General features: G+C 31.9%; 1 protein-coding gene and 1 long non-coding RNA gene across 3 annotated transcripts; one reads left to right on the top strand and one right to left on the bottom strand.

Annotated features, from left to right (window-relative positions):
- The first annotated feature begins 415 nt into the window (after positions 1 to 415).
- On the top strand, positions 416 to 6579 carry LOC123909709 (26S proteasome non-ATPase regulatory subunit 2 homolog A-like). 2 transcript variants are annotated; one of them, XM_045960586.1, is made up of 25 exons: positions 416 to 581; positions 672 to 772; positions 1140 to 1266; positions 1374 to 1436; positions 1547 to 1614; positions 1707 to 1749; positions 1887 to 1952; positions 2072 to 2110; positions 2208 to 2290; positions 2380 to 2494; positions 2611 to 2685; positions 2889 to 3047; positions 3408 to 3515; positions 3607 to 3711; positions 3804 to 3944; positions 4043 to 4147; positions 4273 to 4494; positions 4634 to 4747; positions 4839 to 5045; positions 5184 to 5243; positions 5330 to 5443; positions 5527 to 5612; positions 5761 to 5869; positions 5961 to 6139; positions 6233 to 6579. In XM_045960586.1, the coding sequence occupies exons 1-25, from the start codon at positions 546 to 548 to the stop codon at positions 6306 to 6308; spliced, it is 2601 nt and encodes an 866-aa protein (XP_045816542.1). In that variant the 5' UTR covers positions 416 to 545; the 3' UTR covers positions 6309 to 6579. The 2 variants fall into 2 exon arrangements, with proteins under 2 accessions (XP_045816542.1, XP_045816543.1); XM_045960587.1 differs by lacking the exon at positions 5184 to 5243 and having other exon boundaries at positions 448 to 581.
- A 10345-nt stretch (positions 6580 to 16924) lies between these two features.
- On the bottom strand, positions 16925 to 18077 carry LOC123908795. The gene is made up of 2 exons (XR_006809709.1): positions 17716 to 18077; positions 16925 to 17273 (listed from the first exon to the last, which is right to left on the bottom strand). It is a non-coding gene; the product is annotated as an uncharacterized LOC123908795 (long non-coding RNA).
- Between the last annotated feature and the right edge of the window lie 1374 nt (positions 18078 to 19451).

Genomic DNA, 19451 nt, shown 5'->3' with positions numbered 1-19451 from the left:
GTTTTTTTTTCTTTTCATAAATACAAAATCTATATCTTTGCATATTAATTAAAAATATAATGAATCCATTAAAGATTTTCTATATTAATTCATTATAAAAGAAATATTTAATAATAATCTAACACAATCTATCTACTAAATAAAATTTCTACCAAAAGAAATATTTAATATTTTTAAATTTGGTATATGAGGGAATTAAAGAAACTATTTTTTTTACCACATTAAAGATACTATTTCAAAAAGTTGTTTCTTTTATAAAAAGATGAGTTTTTATTTTTTTTATTTTTATAATGAATCCCACTAAAGATTTGTTAGATAATAAAATCTATATCTTACTCTTTATTTTATTTTCACTAAACTAAAAATCTATATCTTACTTGTTGGGCAAGTGACAGGTTGCCAGCTATAAATAAGTAAGAACACTTTCTTAGATAATAAAATCTTCAAAGTGCGCTTATTCATTCACTCACTTACTCACTCAAGTCTCAAAAATCTCCAAATCACGTTCGTTTTCGTATTTCCTTACTTTCAAATTTTCCAATTCAATGGCAAAGAACAAGATGTCCCAGATCGAAGATCTCGTGAGTCTCATTCATTCTTTCACTTTTTCTTTTCTTCTTACTCATTCATTCATTCATTCATTCATTGATTATTTGTGTTTATCCATGCAGTCAGACGAGGATTTAGCTTTGAAAGAACAGCTACATTTGTATGTTGAGAGGGTTCAGGATTCTGACCCCCAATTGCAGAAGCTTGCTCTTCAAAACATCAGGTACCTAGCTAGCTAGGTTTTTATTTGTACGTACTAGTTTAAGTTATGAATCAAGATACAATTTTTTAGCTTATTCAAAACAACTTATACAAATAAATAACTTTTTATCTATTATTTCTAAGTTTGTTAAGGTATTTTATGAAATACTAGCTTATCAAGATACAATTTTTACTACCCAGAACTTATGAATTAACACAAAGTCTTATTTACTTGCATAAGTTATTTTTCATAAGCTCAAAATAAGCTAATCCAAACGTGCCCTTAATCATCAACTGAACAAAGTCCAAGACCATGTGTTGTGTGCTTGTCAATTTGACATTAACTGAAATTCTTAATTCAATACCTTCTTTTTTGTTTTGTTTTGTAGGCATGAAATTCGTAATTCAACTAGCTCCATGACTTCCGTTCCCAAGCCTTTAAAATTTCTACGCCCCCATTATGTCACTCTTAAGACATATTATGAACAAACTATGATGGCTGAATCAGATGTAAAGGTATTGTTGTTTGTTTGTTTGTTTATATGAAATCATATATATTCTCCTGCCTGCAGGTTGGTTGGTTGGTTAACTGATGATAATGATTTCTCTTTAACACATTGCAGGACTATTTAGCAGACATTTTATCAGTTTTGGCCATGTCTGCTCCGGGAGACGAAGAAGAACTGGTGAGTTTTCTGTTTCTAAATTTTCTTTTTTGTTGCTTACTGCCTTCATTGATTGTGTTAAATATTGATCGATCAATCGATTCACTCTCTGCTTATCACTACTCCCTCAGGAAAGCCTCCGGTACAGATTATTAGGTTCAAAGGGTGATATTAGTTCTTGGGGCCATGAGTATGTTAGGTGAGGACAATTATCATGTTTTATGTGGCATTCTGTTTTTTGTTTTCTTAAGGTTTATTAACAAATTAACTTATGCTTTCTTTCATTATTAGGAATTTGGCAGGACAAATTTCCAAAGAGTATGCAAAACGACAGGTTGATGATAGATTCTCGCTATTTTAAATGCTATCGTTCTCTTGTCCGTTTTAAATTTAACATGTTCTCATTTTCCATTCCTAATTAATACTAAGAATGCTTCCTACTCTTTTTTTTTCTATTGTTTGTTTCTACAGACTGCAGACACTCCAATAGACGATCTTTTGGAACTTGTACAACAAATAGTTGCTTTTCACATGAAGGTATGCTATAAAAATCTTATTTTTGCACAAGATTGTTAACCATATGGAAATTCATACAACAACATGTCTTATATGAAAGCTAACTATTATTACTTTTGAACAATTCTAAATTTCTGCAGCACAATGCCGAGACAGAAGCTGTAGATCTTTTAATGGAGGTACTATATATATGTCAAATCCTTCTTTACATTGTTGCGCGACTACATCAAACGGTCAACTGAACGTTGTTTTCATCTAAATATTGTTTAATGTTAGGTTGAGTACCTTGATATGTTGATCGAACATGTGGACAGAACAAATTTCAAGAGGACTTGCCTGTATCTCACCACTTCAGCTAGGTAAGCGAAAACAGACCTCAGTTTCTGCAGGTTTTCAGAGAAATAATTTGATCAGTTAAAAATATTAATTTATTTTTGTAATTCAACAGATACCTTCCTGGACCGGATGATATTATAGTTTTGGACCTTGCATTTTCAATCTATCTAAAATTTGAAGAATATACAAATGCGCTCCAACTTGCGTTATTACTAGATAAGCGGCAGGTGTGACACTAGAATTCTGTCTCTTTCTGTATAATCTTGAAAAGATACAATTTCTATATTTTATTCCTTAAATTCTTTTGTGAATTGAAACTAACTAGTTGCAATATCGTTGATAGTATGTGAGGCAGGTGTTCACTTCTTGTAATGATATGCTGCAAAAGAAGCAATGCTGTTTCATACTTGCACGTCATGTAAGTCCTTGATTCTTTCCTAGTACTTTGTTAATATATATAGTTGTAATTGTTACACAATAATATATTACCGGTGAAGCAATGCTTTAAACTTTGTGTTGGCAAATGACACAAATCCACAGGGAGCCAGATAGACTCGGACGATTCCAGAATCGGTTTTATTTTCAGACTCTCTTTTTTTATGGTTTTTCTGATGCTTGCAGGGAGTTACGTTTGAATTAGATGAGGAACTGGCTCCAATTGAAGAGGACAGAGATATTTTGCAGGATATCTTAAACAATTCTAAGTTGAGTGAAGGATATCTGACTCTTGCTCGTGATATTGAAGTCATGGAGCCCAAATCTCCAGGGGATATATACAAGGTGTGTTTCTGATGATAAATTTACTCACGCCTTAATTAACATTGGATTTTGTACGACTAATGCCTTCACATTTAAACTTTCATTAATTAAGTTACTGTCCAATTTGATGAAAGGATGGATAATGAATCGTGTTGCTTTATTTGGTGTGCATGTGTTTGCTTGTCATTACTATGAATTTTATGAGAATTGTGTGTTAACTTCCAAGAAAAATGCTAAAATAACTTTTTTCGGGTTTTATTTTGAAAGACTTACATAATTATTATAAATTCCTTCAACACAACTTAAATTTAAAGTATTTCTTCTTTTAGAAATAGCGAAACAAACTAGCCTTTAATGTGGTGTTCTGATTGGTTTTTCTAGGAACACTTGCTTGATAGCAACACATGTGCCGGAGCTAATGTTGATTCAGCTAGACATAACCTTGCAGCTACATTTGTCAATGCATTTGTAAATGCTGGCTTTGGTCAGGTACATTGAACCTCATATTTATTAAGATTTTTGGTTACTGACCTCTTTTGTTCCTTCTAATTTCTCATTCCCTTGCATTATTGTGTTGCAGGATAAATTGATGACTGATACATCAGATTCTTCCAGCACTAATTCTTCAGGAAATTGGGTTTTCAAAAACAAGGAGCATGGGAAGACTAGTGCTGCAGCTAGTCTGGTCTGATTTTCTAACTAAATCGTCCCTTCTCTTATTTAAGGACCATATAACTTTATCTGCAATACTTATACTATTATCATGTATTATAACAGGGTATGGTTTTACTTTGGGATGTTGACTCTGGACTTGCACAACTTGACAAATACTTTCATAGTAAAGACAACCATGTCATTGCTGGTGCATTGTTAGGAGTTGGAATCGCCAATTGTCGTATCAAGAATGACTGTGATCCAGTTAGTTTCATTTAGTCTTTTCCCCATTGCTCAGTGTGACATGACATGCATATTTTAGTTTCTATATTTGAGCTCATAGTTATTTGGCTCCTCTTTAGGCCATGGCTATCTTAGGGGACTACACAGATAATGAAGACACTTCGATCAGGATTGGTGCAATTATGGGATTGGGAATAGCATATGCAGGTTCCCAGAACGAGCAGGTAAGCTGTTTCTCCTTATATTTCTTGATTCTTGTTCAAGTTATATTGCTTGACTGCTTGTTGAGATGCATGTGGTTTTTTGTTTGGACATGTAAATATTTTGATTGGTTCTTTGCTTCTTTCAGATACGATGCAAGTTGGAACCTATTCTGAATGATGCTAAAGCTTCACTTGATGTGATTGCTTTTGCTGCGATTTCGTTGGGCTTGGTTTATGTTGGTTCTTGTAATGAGGAAATTGCTCAAGCAATCATATTTGCACTGATGGACAGGAGTGAATCAGAGTTGGGAGAGCCCTTGACACGATTTTTACCTCTTGGCCTAGGTCTTCTTTATCTTGGGAAACAGGTATTTAGCTGCATTCATTGTGCTATTTATTTAATTTCCTCAAATAATATATGTTGAGGAGTGACTTTGGTATAAGGTTAGGCCTAAATTACTCTAGCATTGTAATATTTACTATTCATATTGTGCTTTATAACAACAGGAGAGTGTGGAGGCAACTGCTGAAGTTTCAAAGACTCTAGATGAAAAAATTAGGAAGTATTGCGAAATAACACTACAATCATGTGCCTATGCTGGAACTGGGAATGTTCTCAAGGTACAATCTTGTACACAACTGACAGCTTTTATATAAGAAATTTATACGGCAATTTTGTGCTTATAATTGCTTCTATTCTTCTTTCATGCAGGTGCAGAATCTTTTGGGTCATTGTTCCCAAAAAGATGAAATGCATCAAGGTCCGGCGGTGGTTGGAATTGCTATGGTAGCAATGGCTGAAGAATTAGGCATTGATATGGCAATTCGATCGCTGAAACATCTTCTCCAATATGGAGAGCAGAGTGTACGCCGAGCAGTTCCCCTAGCACTTGGTCTACTTTCTATATCAAATCCAAAGGTAAAGTGGGTTTTCATCCCACTATTTTATCACTTCTTTAAAGATATTTTTTAACAGAAGATCAAGGTAAACACTGTTGAAATAACATGGAATGTTGATTTTGGTAACTTTATCTAACTCTTCACTGGATCATCACAGGCCAATGTTATAGATACCTTAAGTAGACTAAGCCACGATACTGATTCGGAAGTGGCAATGGTAAGTTGGTAAAGTCGCTTTAATCATTATTTTCTATTTATCTCCTGATTCTTGTTTTTAAGTTATAAAACCTTTTGTACGTACAGGCAGCGGTTATTGCATTCGGGCTAATAGGTGCTGGAACGAACAATGCTCGAATTGCTGGCATGCTTCGCACCCTTTCCAGCTTTTACCACAAGGATGCCAACCTTCTATTTTGTGTATGCTTCATTTAGTTGTCGTCCTTATTTCTTATTTTTTAGTTTTGGGGTGTTTCATTGATCATTGATTTTTGTCTCTGCAGGTGAGGATTGCCCAAGGTCTTGTACATTTGGGAAAAGGCCTAATAACGCTTAATCCATATCATTCCGACCGCTCCTTATTATCACCGTAAGTAAATATGTATTTTCCAAAACCCTTTTGTCTATATTAAGTTTTGTGTTGTAATATTGTAAGCCAATTGAGTTGGTGTGTTCTAATGACACTTGTTACTTAATTGTAATAATTTCTTATTGACGTGCAATTCCACATTTTACAGGTCATCACTTGCCGGTCTAATTGCAATGCTTCATTCATGCCTCGATATGAAAGCCATGGTGTTGGGAAAGTATCATTATATTCTTTACTTCCTTGTTTTGGCAATGCAGGTTAGTTTGAGTCTTATTTCTTCTTTCTAGTAATTAACTCCTCCCTGTCTCCCATTTGAAACTAAGTCTTGATTATATTTTATTGCAACAGCCGAGGATGTTACTGACTTTGGACGAGAATTTAAAGCCTATATCAGTGCCTGTTCGGGTTGGTCGAGCAGTAGATGTTGTTGGACAGGCTGGTCGTCCTAAAATAATTACTGGTTTTCAGACTCACTCGACCCCTGTTCTCCTGGCTGCTGGGGATAGAGCCGAGCTAGCAACGGAAAAGTAATATTTGATTGCCTTTAATTTTCTAACTAAATTAAAAATATACTTATGTTTTCTTTGTAATATTAACGAGTGTTTTTTTTGTTTTTGCAGATATATTCCCCTTTCGTCGATTCTCGAAGGGTTTGTTATTTTGAAGGACAATCCTGATTATGAGGATCGATTGTAATAGACCCGGGGATGAGGATATAATTACTCCGGTTAGGCGTTCAAGTAGGATTAGGAGCCTTTGCCACTTTTCCTGTATAAGCTGTTTTTGCTGTCTCCTTCATAATCTAACCTGCATAACTTTGCACGCCTGCAACGTGAATGTATTTGTTTCTAGAAGTAAATAGATTGTCTTTGCCTTTATAGAATATTTTTACTTGAATTAGAGGATCTTAACTTTGACATGAAACTGTCTTAAATCAGTATAAAAGAGGTTATGTGCTTTAGGTGTACCAGCTGGGGATTATACTATTTGCTGTAAGTTAGCAACTCTGAGATATAATAATTTTACCAATTACAACAATCTAGTAATAATATAAACCATCAAGATAATTTTTTTTTATAATTTGGCAGATGCAATAATATTCTATGGATGAAATAATTTTTTTTTATCCTTATTGAGCCTATTTGTTATAGATTTTTTTAAAATAGTTTTTTTATCACACCAACTCAATTGGCTTGCAATCTTACAATACAAAACTTAATGTTCTGTTTGATATTGAAAAATTATTTTTCTAAAAAATTAGAACCGAAGATTTTATTGGCTGAGTCGCATACTAGGTCGCTCTCTTTAAGACGTTTCGCGGTACTGCTCAAATTGTGCAAAACAGACAATCCATTTGCGTCGTCCCCAGGCGGGTGATATATGCGCTGCTTCATTTGATTGGAAATGCAGCGGGATTTGCAGGTCTGTTGAGAGGATGGTTGAAGTTCACCAACGTTGTGGCGAGGATGAAAATGCATTGTGGAGTGCAACTTTCTGATACGTCGCAAGTCACAATTCATCTTCTAAGCTCAACAAGCACAAGATTCAGAAACTTGAAAGAGTAAAGAGTAGTAGATTTGCTTCTTGAGAGCCCTTCTTTTTCCAAACTTAGGAGAATGAGATAACCGCGGAAGAAAACGAACAAGTAAAGAGTACAGTAGTAACCAACCCATTCTTTTGTTAAGTGGCCGGAGAGGGCATTATATTCTAGTGCTCTACCACGACTAACGTTTCATAGCAATAAGTTCACATTACAACCAATTTTAATATAATTTGAGTTGTTTCTAATGATTGTGTTAAATATCAAATTTTGACAGAAGTTTGGAACTTGGAGAGAAATAATGAATGATTAAATTTGAAGTAATATTGTTTATTTCATAAATGTGAATGCTTATTTTACAGGCTTACAACCAATCTGAAATATACCAAAAAAATCTCAACTACTAAGATTTTATTGGTATTATTATTATTATTAAAACAGAAAATGAAACAACAGTTAAGATTTATTCAAATTTCTAAGGCAAACTATCAGAGCTTTAACACTCTTTCTTTAGCTATCTTGATTTAGGAAGTGCTTTAGTCATAGTGTCAGCAAATTACACTTGAGTTGAGCAATGATGCACTTCATGATACCAAGATCAGTCATCTTGAAGTTGGCCTGATACTGTAATGTAAACTACTTCCCGTCACAAGCATGAGTCATCAACATAAAGTAACACTAATATATGATGCAGATTGTTGTTAAAAATATTATTTTTCATTCATATATAATTTTTTTAGATTTTCAAATGTAAGCTTTTCTGTTTTAATTTTAAAATTCATCTAAGTTTTTTTGTCACAATGTTAACAGTTGCACTAATTTTAATTTTAGTTGAATTTTTATATTTTGACGAAATTGTTGACTTTAAAATTTTAAGAAAACAAATAAGATTTTTATATTAAATCAAGAGTTAAATATATGTTTAATTTCAATATTATATTTAAATAAAAAATCTTGGTAACATTACATTAAAGCTAGCTAAGGTAACATAACATAAAATAAAACAATAAGGTAGCATATTTTTTGCAACAATATTAGTATGCTGTTTTGAAGAATGAAATTACAGTCTACACCTTTTCTAGTTGGAAATATTTCTAAATTAATGCATATATATATTTGTCTAGAAAGTGCTTCAAAGTTTAAACATAAAAGCAAGAAAAAGATAGGACTTTTCAGCTAAGAACCTTTCAATAGAAGCAAAGAAAACATTATATGTTGCCTGTTGATCCACCTTCAAATGAATTAAGTCCCTACCACCTTCAAAAAGGAAAAATAAAAGGTACAATAAGTTAATGAATTAATTTCCTACCTACCATACCAATTCATTTCTTGTGTGATCCCACACCTAGAGAAAAAAAAAAAATTGATCATCATGTCACAAAATAAATAGAAAAATAGCTAGCTTGCTTGCTAGATGAAGATAAAATCTGCAGGAGATATTGGCCTAAGAATAAAATCAATGGCAATCAATGATCACATTCATATATAATTATTAAATTAAATTATAGAACACATAGAAAAAAAAAAAAAAAACCCTTTGCAGTGCTGCAGATTACTAAAGAGGAGAAAGAAACTATGATTGCCTTGTTCGATTAACACGTGATATTGGCACGGCTCAATCAAATAACACGGAGCTTTTTTGAATTATAAAGCACCGCCTTCTGATTGAACCGCACCAATATCTCATCTCAAATATGAATAAGGCTTCATGTTCCTGTCCTTCACATTCTAAAGAAACAATAGCATTCACAATGTGACTCCTCTAATAGTACTATGTAACAAGAAATTAAAGCTTACCAATAACCATCACATAAAAATAAAAATATAGTACTAAGAAAGAAGAACCATGAAAAGTGTAAGAAGAGTGATGAAGGAGATGGCATATATGTTTTGTTGGAGTAAGTAAATAAATAAATAAGTATATGATGATGGAAAATGGTGTGTGTGAGAATCTTAAAATTTAATGAGTAGGAAGAAGGAGACAGAGAAATGCAGAGTCTTAAATATTGTGGTAACGCATTTAATTTAATATGCCAACGACCCTGCAAAAAATAGGAGTACACATTAAATTTAGACAATTGGAGAAAGGGATATATTTTTGAATATTATGATGAGAACAAAGAGAGAAAGAAAGTTGAGTCCATAACATATTTATTATGAGTTCCTGACACTTGAAATTCAAATAGGAAATGGCTTTTGTAAAGTAGTAGTAAGTCAGTGGTTGGTTGGTAAGTAATTGTGAATATGGTTATGATCTGATTCAGTTTGTCTCATGTCATACCTTTTTTATTAGGGTGTTGTTAACATGTGCATATAGGGCACATGTTAAGGTATCTTAATATAGAAAATTAACATTTAATGATACAAAAATTTAATGCTTAAAAAGTTAAAATTTAATGCTTCAACATTTAATACTTTCTATTTTTGTTTTCTTAACATGTGCCCTTGGTGCACATGTTAACATTCTCCTTTTTATTATTCTCCTAATCCACCATAATTAGTACTCCCTCCATCACACATAAAGTAAAAATTGCATGTTTTAGGTTCTCAATCTAAAACGTGCATTTTTTTTATAGTATCACGGGAGGAGTATATATAGATAGTTAGATGCCGTAAGGTATTCCCACATTATGTCTATTTAGTTTATTATAAGACTAATCATCGAATAAACAATAAAACATTTGAGTATATAGAAATCAAACACAAATTCTTTTCTTTAAAAGGAAAAATTATGTTACCAACTCTGGCAGCAAACTTTGTCATGTTTTTTTTCTAGTAGTATATACATTAGCCAATTTCATTTTGTAAGGTTCTCATACAAAATATCTTGAGAGTTGGAATTCGAATTCTAGATTTTTCACTTTTCTACATTTAAGTGTGTGTGAGTTTAACCATTAAGTTTAATTAAATGAAATTTATTCATATCGTCTCCACTTTCAAAACTAGAGATTCATATGCAATAATTAAATGAGTTTTTTTTTTTTTTTTTGTGTCAAATAGCCTAATGAATAGAAATTCATCTCTTGAGGTCAATACGCTGGAGATCCTGTTCAAACCTCGATCTTGCATATAAAATGTAATATCACTACCAATTGAACTATACTCATAGAGACATAATATTCACTCTTTCAGTTTAAACAAATCTTATAAAAGAAAGCTCGCATGAAATATTTAAAACATTCTTTATATGTAGACGCGTCACGCATTTGGGAAATTGATGTCATTATATTTGAGATTGAATAATCTAGATTTAAGTTCAATATTTTAAATTACAAAATAAAATAAAAATAAAGATCGAACATGATCACCGATATTCCAAATGTGATTATGGTGACTGCACCACGAGACCCAATTTTGATTCATTATCTATAAGTAGCATTTTCTCTAGTGCACCGAGTGCACTATTTAACATTTTCCTTTTTTTTATTTTCCACATCTTACTTTCATCGGAGGTAATCTATATATTTGCATATCTCGGACATTAGTCGATACCTCTTTGAATTGATATTAAAATTTTGATTGGTGAAATTGTAAGACACTAAGAGTCTAATCTCTCCCGCTAGATCTAACTTTGTTTCTTCTCTACACTTATATATGCCGTTAAATGTAGGAATTGTGACAAATTGTTACAGTAGATTGAATTGAATTGAATATACATATTTTAACACTCAATTTGATATATAGTTATGCTTGTAGCGGGTTCTACATGATTTTCCTTTGAGTGACATAATAAGTAGATTGAATAATAGGCGCATGCTTGCATGGGACCATATGATTCCGTGAGGAATGCCCATAACTAAGGGGCAAGATTTGCTTCCACACGTTTTCGATGGAATAAAGGTTTACTTTATTATCAAACACAAAGAATTATGTAACTATGTTTAACAACTATGCTCTTTTTCTTTTATCCGGAATTTCACATATAAAGCTTCCTAATTAACCTTTCGACAACAAGAGCTAGCTAATTAGCCCTAACAACCTTTTTCCAAAATAGTGACCTTCACAAATCACAATTTTGAGCCTTTAGTTGGAATATTGTTGCAATGATATATGTTTTTTAGTGAGCCGAATTTCCGATGATGCTCGGTTCATTAAAGAGAGTGACACAATTTAACTTATAAAAGGAGCGTTTTCGGCCGTGTGGCGTCATCATATAAATAGAATGTGACAAGTTCGGCTGTGTGGCGTCATCATATAAATAGAATGTGACAAGTCCGGCCGTGTGGCATTGTGAGGAGTTGTGTATGTGTGAGGGAAACAATCATTCGAAATGTGACATTTAGGAGTATTTCATGCATCATACAGTACCAACTATTTTACTCGTTAATTAAGTTTGCTATTAACTCATTTACAAATATCGTAAAAACTACTTACATAGGAAGTCTCTAATCTCGACCTGTTATTTTTTAAAATGTCTCACTTCAAATTTTACTTTTGACCTTTAAATTTATTGGACCGGTCTTGATTCTTACCAAAAGATATTGGAATTTTTCTCTTCCCCCTATATTTCTAATTTTGCCCTCATAAGTATATTTCGGAAAACATTGGGAAGGATGAGGTGGTGCATGCACACACTTTAATGGTCAAGTCAGTAAACGTCATAAGTGAGAGATATTTAGAGTTATATATTGCATGCCTGATGTAGCATTTTTCAGGCCTTATAAAAGGTTTTAAAGACCTTAGAATGTTCTTCTGTCCTCATGTGATTGTGACAGGTGTTGTCTGATGGTAGGATGGAGTATCAGAGGGTCCACGTGTCCCTATGAAGCGGTAATCGCCTATAATTAGGGTGTGCCCATCGTATGGTCTGCGCAGCTGCACTATTATCTTGTGGGTCGAGTGACCCAGTCCAACACGTGGATGGGCTCTTGGCTCGGTCCGAAACAAAGAGACTAAAACTAGAATTAAACCAAAATAATTTAAAAACATAGTGAAAACATACGTCTTTTTTTATAACATATGGTTTGTTTTTTAGCGTATTAAATACTAAAAAAGTACTTTTTAAAACTATGTGTAGGTTATGACCCACACAATTTTTAGCGTATGAAAGTCTAAATATATGATTTGAACTAAACACATTTGAATTTAATCAATTTATTTAAATCTTGTCCGATCTAGAATTAGTTTGGATCAGATTGAGTCACAAAAGATTCTATCCCACGTTTTTCCTCTACTCTTTTATCTTCTCGAAATTACTCTTTTCTCTTGCGAAAAAAGTTCAAAAAATATATTCTAAACTTTTCTCGCAAGGACAAAAAAGTAATTTCTGAAAAGATAAAAGAGTGTTGGAGGAAGAGAATTTTTCTTGAGTCACTATGTTGATGGGTCGCTTTTCCTAAAAGAAAACAAACTATGTTGATGGGTCAACCCGAACCCATGTACTACAGTCTAACAAAAGGTTCCACACAGACAAGAGGACTCTGGGATTTTGTGTGGTATAATGAATGAAAAGTTTTGAATCGCTCACTTTTTAAATCTATATAATAATTTACAACCTACTGTATTATTATGTGTTGGTATATTATTGGACGTATGTGTTAAATAACTTTACACTGATAGTGTATATAAATTAAATTATATTTTTATTATATTAAAAAAATGGATAAAGAGAAATCAAAATAAAAAATCATTCATACCTTTTTTTTATAAAAAAACCGTTCACGTTTGAGTCACCACTAAAATGAACATGAACGTTAAATAGAACACATTTTTAACTTACATGCAAAGTGAGTTATGCACTTGCAATTTTGCTGGCCACTATAACCAGCTCTATTAATTTCTTCACTATTTCTTGATTATTATTATTATCTAATCTTAAACAGTCATATTTGGAGCTTATAAATATTCTTTCAGCCATCTTATATACTTGCTCACACTTAAATTTATTCTTATTGTTCTCTGCTATATGCCAGGGATGACTTATTGTATCATGATGATCCATGGTGGATTTGTGCTCATGTATTGGATAAATCCGTAGATTTAATATGTATATATTGATAGTGTAATTTTTTTTTACACATGCTTATAATCAAATGACGTCGTATATTTTAAGAATTACTCCCTCCATCCCAAAATATAAGAAAAAATGAGTCAAACACCAATTACTCCCTACTGTATTTGGTTCCTCTCTAATTAATCGATTGTATTGTGTAAGTAATACAATTCTCGCAGTGTTGCTGATAATAATTTGCAACATCAATTATACAACTAGTTAGAAAAATGTTAATTCAAAATAAGGGGCAGTGTGTTTTTTTTTTTTTCAATGGCAAGGGGCAGTGTATTTGTTAACACGTTTTACACGATGACTTCAAGTACTACCTAAGTATTACCCCCCCTATGGTACCTAAAAGACTAAGCGATAGTAAAGGGGTTAGGGGTGGACAATGGCGGGGTCTTGGTGGGTTCCTGCTCAAAGTTGTCGCCTAATCCAAACTGTAAAGTCAAAAAATAAGGTCCAATCCGTCCAAAAAATGGAAAGCAATTTTTACGGGTTTGTAGTTTAAAGGGTTATTTGGCATAGGGCGGATTGGGTACTTGAATGAAATTATATATTTTTTCTTTCACTAGCTAGAGGCTGATAAATAATAAACTTTTATAGTGAGACCTTCATTTCATCCAATTGATCTAAGTAAACTTCTATAAATAATTTGTTTATATAGTAACTAAATGGAATTTGTTTGGGGTATTTTTAGTCCAAAATTTTAAGGCATAAAACTCTTACTTGAATTGTTTAGCCCAGTGGCAGATACACCGCCGACCAGTCCGGACACTTGCCCAGACTTTGTTTTTTATATTTTATTTATTTTAGGGGTTAGTTTAGGACAAAATTGAATTTTTTTATTTAAAACTGAAATTTTTCAGTGCAAAACTGATATTTTTGTTTAAAACTAATATTTTGCGAAGACTTTATAAATTTTTTAGCTCCGCCACTAATTTAACCCTTGAGCCAGTCTCAGCAGAAACTGTAGTTTAAGTTTAATCTACTGAGTTTCTATTCAATCTAAGATCCCACAATGATAAAACTAAGGCAGTATAAATAGTACAGTATACATACATTGCCTGCAACAAAGAAATTAATAAAGATGAAATTTCGTGAAGTTATTTATGAATGCAATAGTACTAATTAACTGGCAAATTAATTATAATTAAGTAAGCAGAAAAAGTAGTATTTGTTGACCAAAGGACCAGTACTTAGTAGCCATGATGTGTCCCTATCTTCATGTGAAACAGTGTCTTTTTCTTCACTTCTTTTACACTACCAAACAATCTCAATTGCACAATGTCTGATTACACAATTACGTGAAAATCTTTCAAACATCTTCATCTCCCATTTGTCATTCATTCATACTATAGCTAGCTAGTAGAACAACCTAGCTAGCTCATCAATATTTCACCATTAATAAATTTTCAAGAGTAGTAGTACTACTATTGTCTTCTTTAATGTTCATTCATATACATACCCTCTTCAAATATTATTCAATTCAAAAGGAATCTTCAGACAAGGTTCCCAGAAATCACAGGTGCAATAATGTCCTCAACTTGCTCATTCAATATTGTTTGAGTATGACTTATGCGTAACATGCAACCTTAACCATAATATTTAAATACTAGTACTATAAGTTATATACTCCACCTTAAACTATAATTTTTCACTCATAATACAAAGATTACTATTTTTCACCGAATTTAGTTAACAAACATATCGTGTGTTCATCGATTACTATTGTTCTAACAAATATGTATACCGCGACAATGTACTAGTAGTGACTAAAATAATTAAAAAGTAGAATTAATGTTACCTTAAAAATAATACTAGTAGGGTTGGTTTGGTGTAGTACCTAGTAAATGAATATGATATTAATATTGTTCGTACTTGTGCCAACATAGTAACATAATAATACACCTCTTTAGTATGTAGAGCCTGGACCTCATCTCCTTAGCTCTCTTGAGGAATCTTTTCTTCAAGCTTGAATTAGCCTCTTCTCTTGAAGTAGTAGAATAAGAGTTATCCATGTTATATATATATATTTTTTATGATTAGAAGAGGGTAGTGAAGAGAAATAAATATAGGCAAATATATGAATGAATGAAGTTTGGTGTGTGTGAAGTAGAAATGTATATGGATGGGAAGTAGCAATGTGTCGAGTAGGTAGCAATGTGGTCCTAAATAGTACAATCTGACTCACACTCTGTCTGGGCTCTCTCTTTTGGTTTAGGACTCAGGCCCGTGAGACCAAATATCTAGTGGAGAGGAGATGTATGAGTATCCCAACTTCTATTGGATTCTTTGCTTGCTTAATAAATACAAATACTAAAATCAATTTTGGGTTAGTATTAGATCAGAGGTATTCTTACCTATTAAGTACTTACCTATTAAGGACCACGTTGTTTAAAAAAATGAAGGTTGAACATTTTGCAAGTGAGAAGACTCATAAATCTAATGTCGGCTGTCCCCTCGTGACCCAACATGTAGAGTTAATTTATAAGTAAAGTTGGCCAAAAATTAAACTCGAGTTCTTCCGAACGATCCGTTCTAAGGAGAGTTCGTTAACCACTTGAATTTAAAATTTTGGTTGAGTTAAATTACTTTTTTAATCTCTATATAGTATATTTTTTTTGTATTATTCTGTATAAATCTTTTTTCCTTGAATTTTAGTCCACAATATTGTGTTAGGTGTTTTAGATTATGTTGTTAAGTCAATTTATATGTACTCTTTAAATTTTAGTAATATATTTTGTAGACACATTTATTGTATTTAAAACATCTTCCCTTCAAAAAAGTACGTAAAGACAACAATGATGATGAATCTGTGGAAGCCATATGAATGAGGCTCTGAGCCTCTGATTGTGTTAATGCCAAGCAATCTTTTGTTCAAGGACACCTGAAAAAAAGAGAATGGAGATGATTTTTTTTTTTTGCTAGTGCAATTTCTTTTCCCAAATAAACGAGGTAACTATATCAAAATTGGAGGCCCCAAATTTTTAAGACCCTATGTTATGAGTTTGTTTGCGCAGCCATGATGAAGGAATAAAGATAAATGTAATGAAAGAAAATCAATGAACTTTTTATGATGGAACTCTTAGGGATGCCATTAAACATTAGAACGCATACATTAGACTAAGACAACTATAAAAGTGAGCTTGGGCGCCACATCCATCCAAAATCTTAAAATAATAGATATATGAGTTAGTATCTTCACAGGTATGTTGCTCAACATATAAACCACTCTCGTTCCCCACACCAAGTCGAACTAGTTAGATGAAGGGAGTAAAAAAAATCATCAACATTTAGCTAAGAGCAAGTGAGCAACCACAAATAGCTAGAAATTTTGATACTACATCTTTACACTAAATTCAATTATTAATTCAATTTAATTGCAAGTTTAAATTGTTTTCTTTCTTAGTAATCATGCTATTGGTACGAAATATCTATTAATTGTATTGATAACTAATTTTTTCATCCAAAGACTTGAGCTAGAGATTTTGAGAAATTTAAGCCCAAATTCAGTTTAATTAACCAGTAATATTGGTGAATTGACTTCTTTTTTATAACAATGTTTAGATTGATTTTCTTATTAATAAAATGTTTATATTAATTTTATGAAAGAAGTTTATTTTAGAAATATAAAATTAATTCTTGAAATATTGAGGTGGTATTTGAAGTTTTTGCCTCCAAAAATATATAAAATTAATTTTCATTGTTTGAATATATTTTTAATTAAAATAAATTAGAAAATAAATTCATTCAAAATAAAATTGTTATTGAAAAACGCAGCACCAAAAGAAAAACACCTTTAATTCAACAAAACTGAAAGAAAAATACAAAACTAACTGATATTGCTAAATTATATAGTGCTTAATTTAAAAATGAATACAGAATATATGATTAATTAACCCAGTTGCTTGGATGGCATAGTCTTTCTCTTGCACAAACTTTTTAACCACTTGACACAATTTGATGCAGTTGCTTTGGCTTTGCTCAAACCACCCTTAGCACCTGAATTCTTGTTCTTGCTCGTATCATTTTGAGATCTAGTGCTATCATCTTCCATTGCACCAAAACCACCAGCACCCCATTGATCAGCCCAACTTGGTGCCTCGGTTGCCATGTTTCCTTGGGCCTAAACCACAATAAAATAATACAAAATAAAAAATATTTCCTTATATACGAGACCAGAGGGAGGGAGTAGTAAACTATTTCAAGCTTAGTTTATCATATATTATTACGAGACAAAAAAAAAGAGGCTCAATATACGATACATATATCAATTGGACTTGAATTCGAATGATATCCTATTAGTATCAGGAATTCAGCTTAGTCCAAATTCAAATTTTGGTTTTTTAATTATAAAATAAAATCTACATTTTTTTTTAATTCCTAGAGAATTTGAATTCGTTGGACATGTGCCAATGAATATTCATCATATAAGTTGCAACTCATAAAAATTTAGAGAACTTTAATTCCAAATCTATAAACATTTATTTCAAATTTATGTATTGAAAAATAAATTGAATAAAAATGCTAATTAGATACATGAATAGTAGTAGTAGTAGTAGTAGTACCTTCAACAATTGAATTGGAGTTGGATGGAGAAGATTGGAGAAGCTTGAGGGAGGAATTAAAAGGGACAGAAAGAGTAATGAAATGAATTATTGCTATATAGGGAGATATATATCTAACCATGTTAGATGAACTTTCAATGTTACATTGCTTTTTCTTTTTCTAAATTTTTTTTATCTTTTCCTTTTTCATTATAGGACTTGACAACTCACCTATGCTTTGAGTATTTCCATCTTGTTAAGCAAACTAGGTGCGGCATCTTTAATTTCATGCTTATTTATTTTTAAATAATATGAACCTTATATCATATATAATAGTGGGGGGTCGATACTTTGGTTAACAATGTGAGTTAGATAGATGCATTGCATGCATGTCCCACTAATTAAGAGATCTTAAGTTTGTTATTGTTTAGCTTTTGTATGGTTGTGTGGCACTTTCATAGAGGGCCAAAGGTATTTGTCATTTAATTAACATTGTTGGCAATTTGGCATCAGATTACGAGTTATCAATGCATGGATTTGTTATATAAAGAGACTCTTCTAACACGTAATTACTGTTTTATCACCCATATATATATACTTTGTGAGCAAAAAATAAAACACATGTTCATCAAACTCAGATTGAGTATTATAATGTTATATTAGTCCTAATGGAACTAAATTTGATTTTTTTTTTAAGTAAGATCTCGAATTCGAATCTTGTGGATTGACAAAATATGATTGAGAAGATTCACTAAAGAGATTAACAAGTTAAAATTAGTTCTCGATAAAGTTGTTAGATATTTTTGCTTAAAACATATTAATTAAATTATGAGAATATTGGCTTTTTTACAATTTGAAGGACAATAAAGACAGTATCCTATCATGTATTATTACTTTATTAGATCACTAGTATAAACTTTAATAGATTGTCATTTCTCTTAAGTTTTAAACCTACTTTTAACATTCCTTCAAAAAAAAAAAAAAAAACCTACTTTTTAACATGTACCGGAAAGACATTTTTGCATGTTGAGTTTTGAACCTATTGAGTAAGTATTAAGTCTTTTCTTTTAATCAAGAGAGTTTTATGTTATTTCAATTGTTTTGGAACTTATGTATAAAATATTTTTGCATTTAAATTTTATTTGAGGTCTTAGACCATGAAAATAATTGAGAAATCTTTTTTTTTTTTGGGTTGATTTTTTTGTTGAGAAATCTAAAGCAAAAAACATCCCCATTGGGCCGGCCTTATTTTTCATTTCAATTTCAAGGTCAAGTCGTAATTAAACTTCAAGTCTAACCCTTCTCCTAAAATGAGTTAAGTGTGATTGACGCTGAATTTGGTAGGAAGGATCACAGTTCGATTTCTCACAACTGTGATCAGAAGGGGACTGAAACCACTTGATGTCAAAACTTAAACTGATGGTGAAAACAAACAAAAAAAATATAATGAGTTAAGTGTACATTGAACGATTGCTTATGGTTTTTAGTTTTTTTTTAGGAAAATGCTACATACAGCAACTAGAGAAATTCAGTTGCAAATGAATTTGATTGGCTATTAGAACCACTACCCATTTGTTTTCCACAATCTGCTAAGATTGTGGTATCTCCGTATCTATTAAAAAAAGGATGATATCCATTTAAAAAAGGAATGATATCTATTTGAAGTACAATCTAATGAAGTCTGTGCTTTTAACTATCATAAAAGAAAGTTGTTTAGGATTCCTTAACTAAAAACTTTGCAATGGAATCTTGTCAAT

This window comes from Trifolium pratense, linkage group LG2 (assembly GCF_020283565.1).
Source record: "Trifolium pratense cultivar HEN17-A07 linkage group LG2, ARS_RC_1.1, whole genome shotgun sequence".
Classification (NCBI taxonomy): Eukaryota; Viridiplantae; Streptophyta; class Magnoliopsida; order Fabales; family Fabaceae; genus Trifolium; species Trifolium pratense.
Note: the sequence above shows the minus strand (reverse complement) of the source record. Positions and strands in the feature narration are given on the sequence as shown.

Bases quoted from the DNA above. Each gene is read 5' to 3' on its own strand.
- LOC123909709 (XM_045960586.1), top strand. From the start codon at position 546: ATGGCAAAGAACAAGATGTCCCAGATCGAAGATCTC. The intron at 1,267-1,373 runs GTATTGTTGTTT...AACACATTGCAG, and splicing joins TGGCTGAATCAGATGTAAAG to GACTATTTAGCAGACATTTT. The intron at 2,495-2,610 runs GTGTGACACTAG...TATCGTTGATAG, and splicing joins TATTACTAGATAAGCGGCAG to TATGTGAGGCAGGTGTTCAC.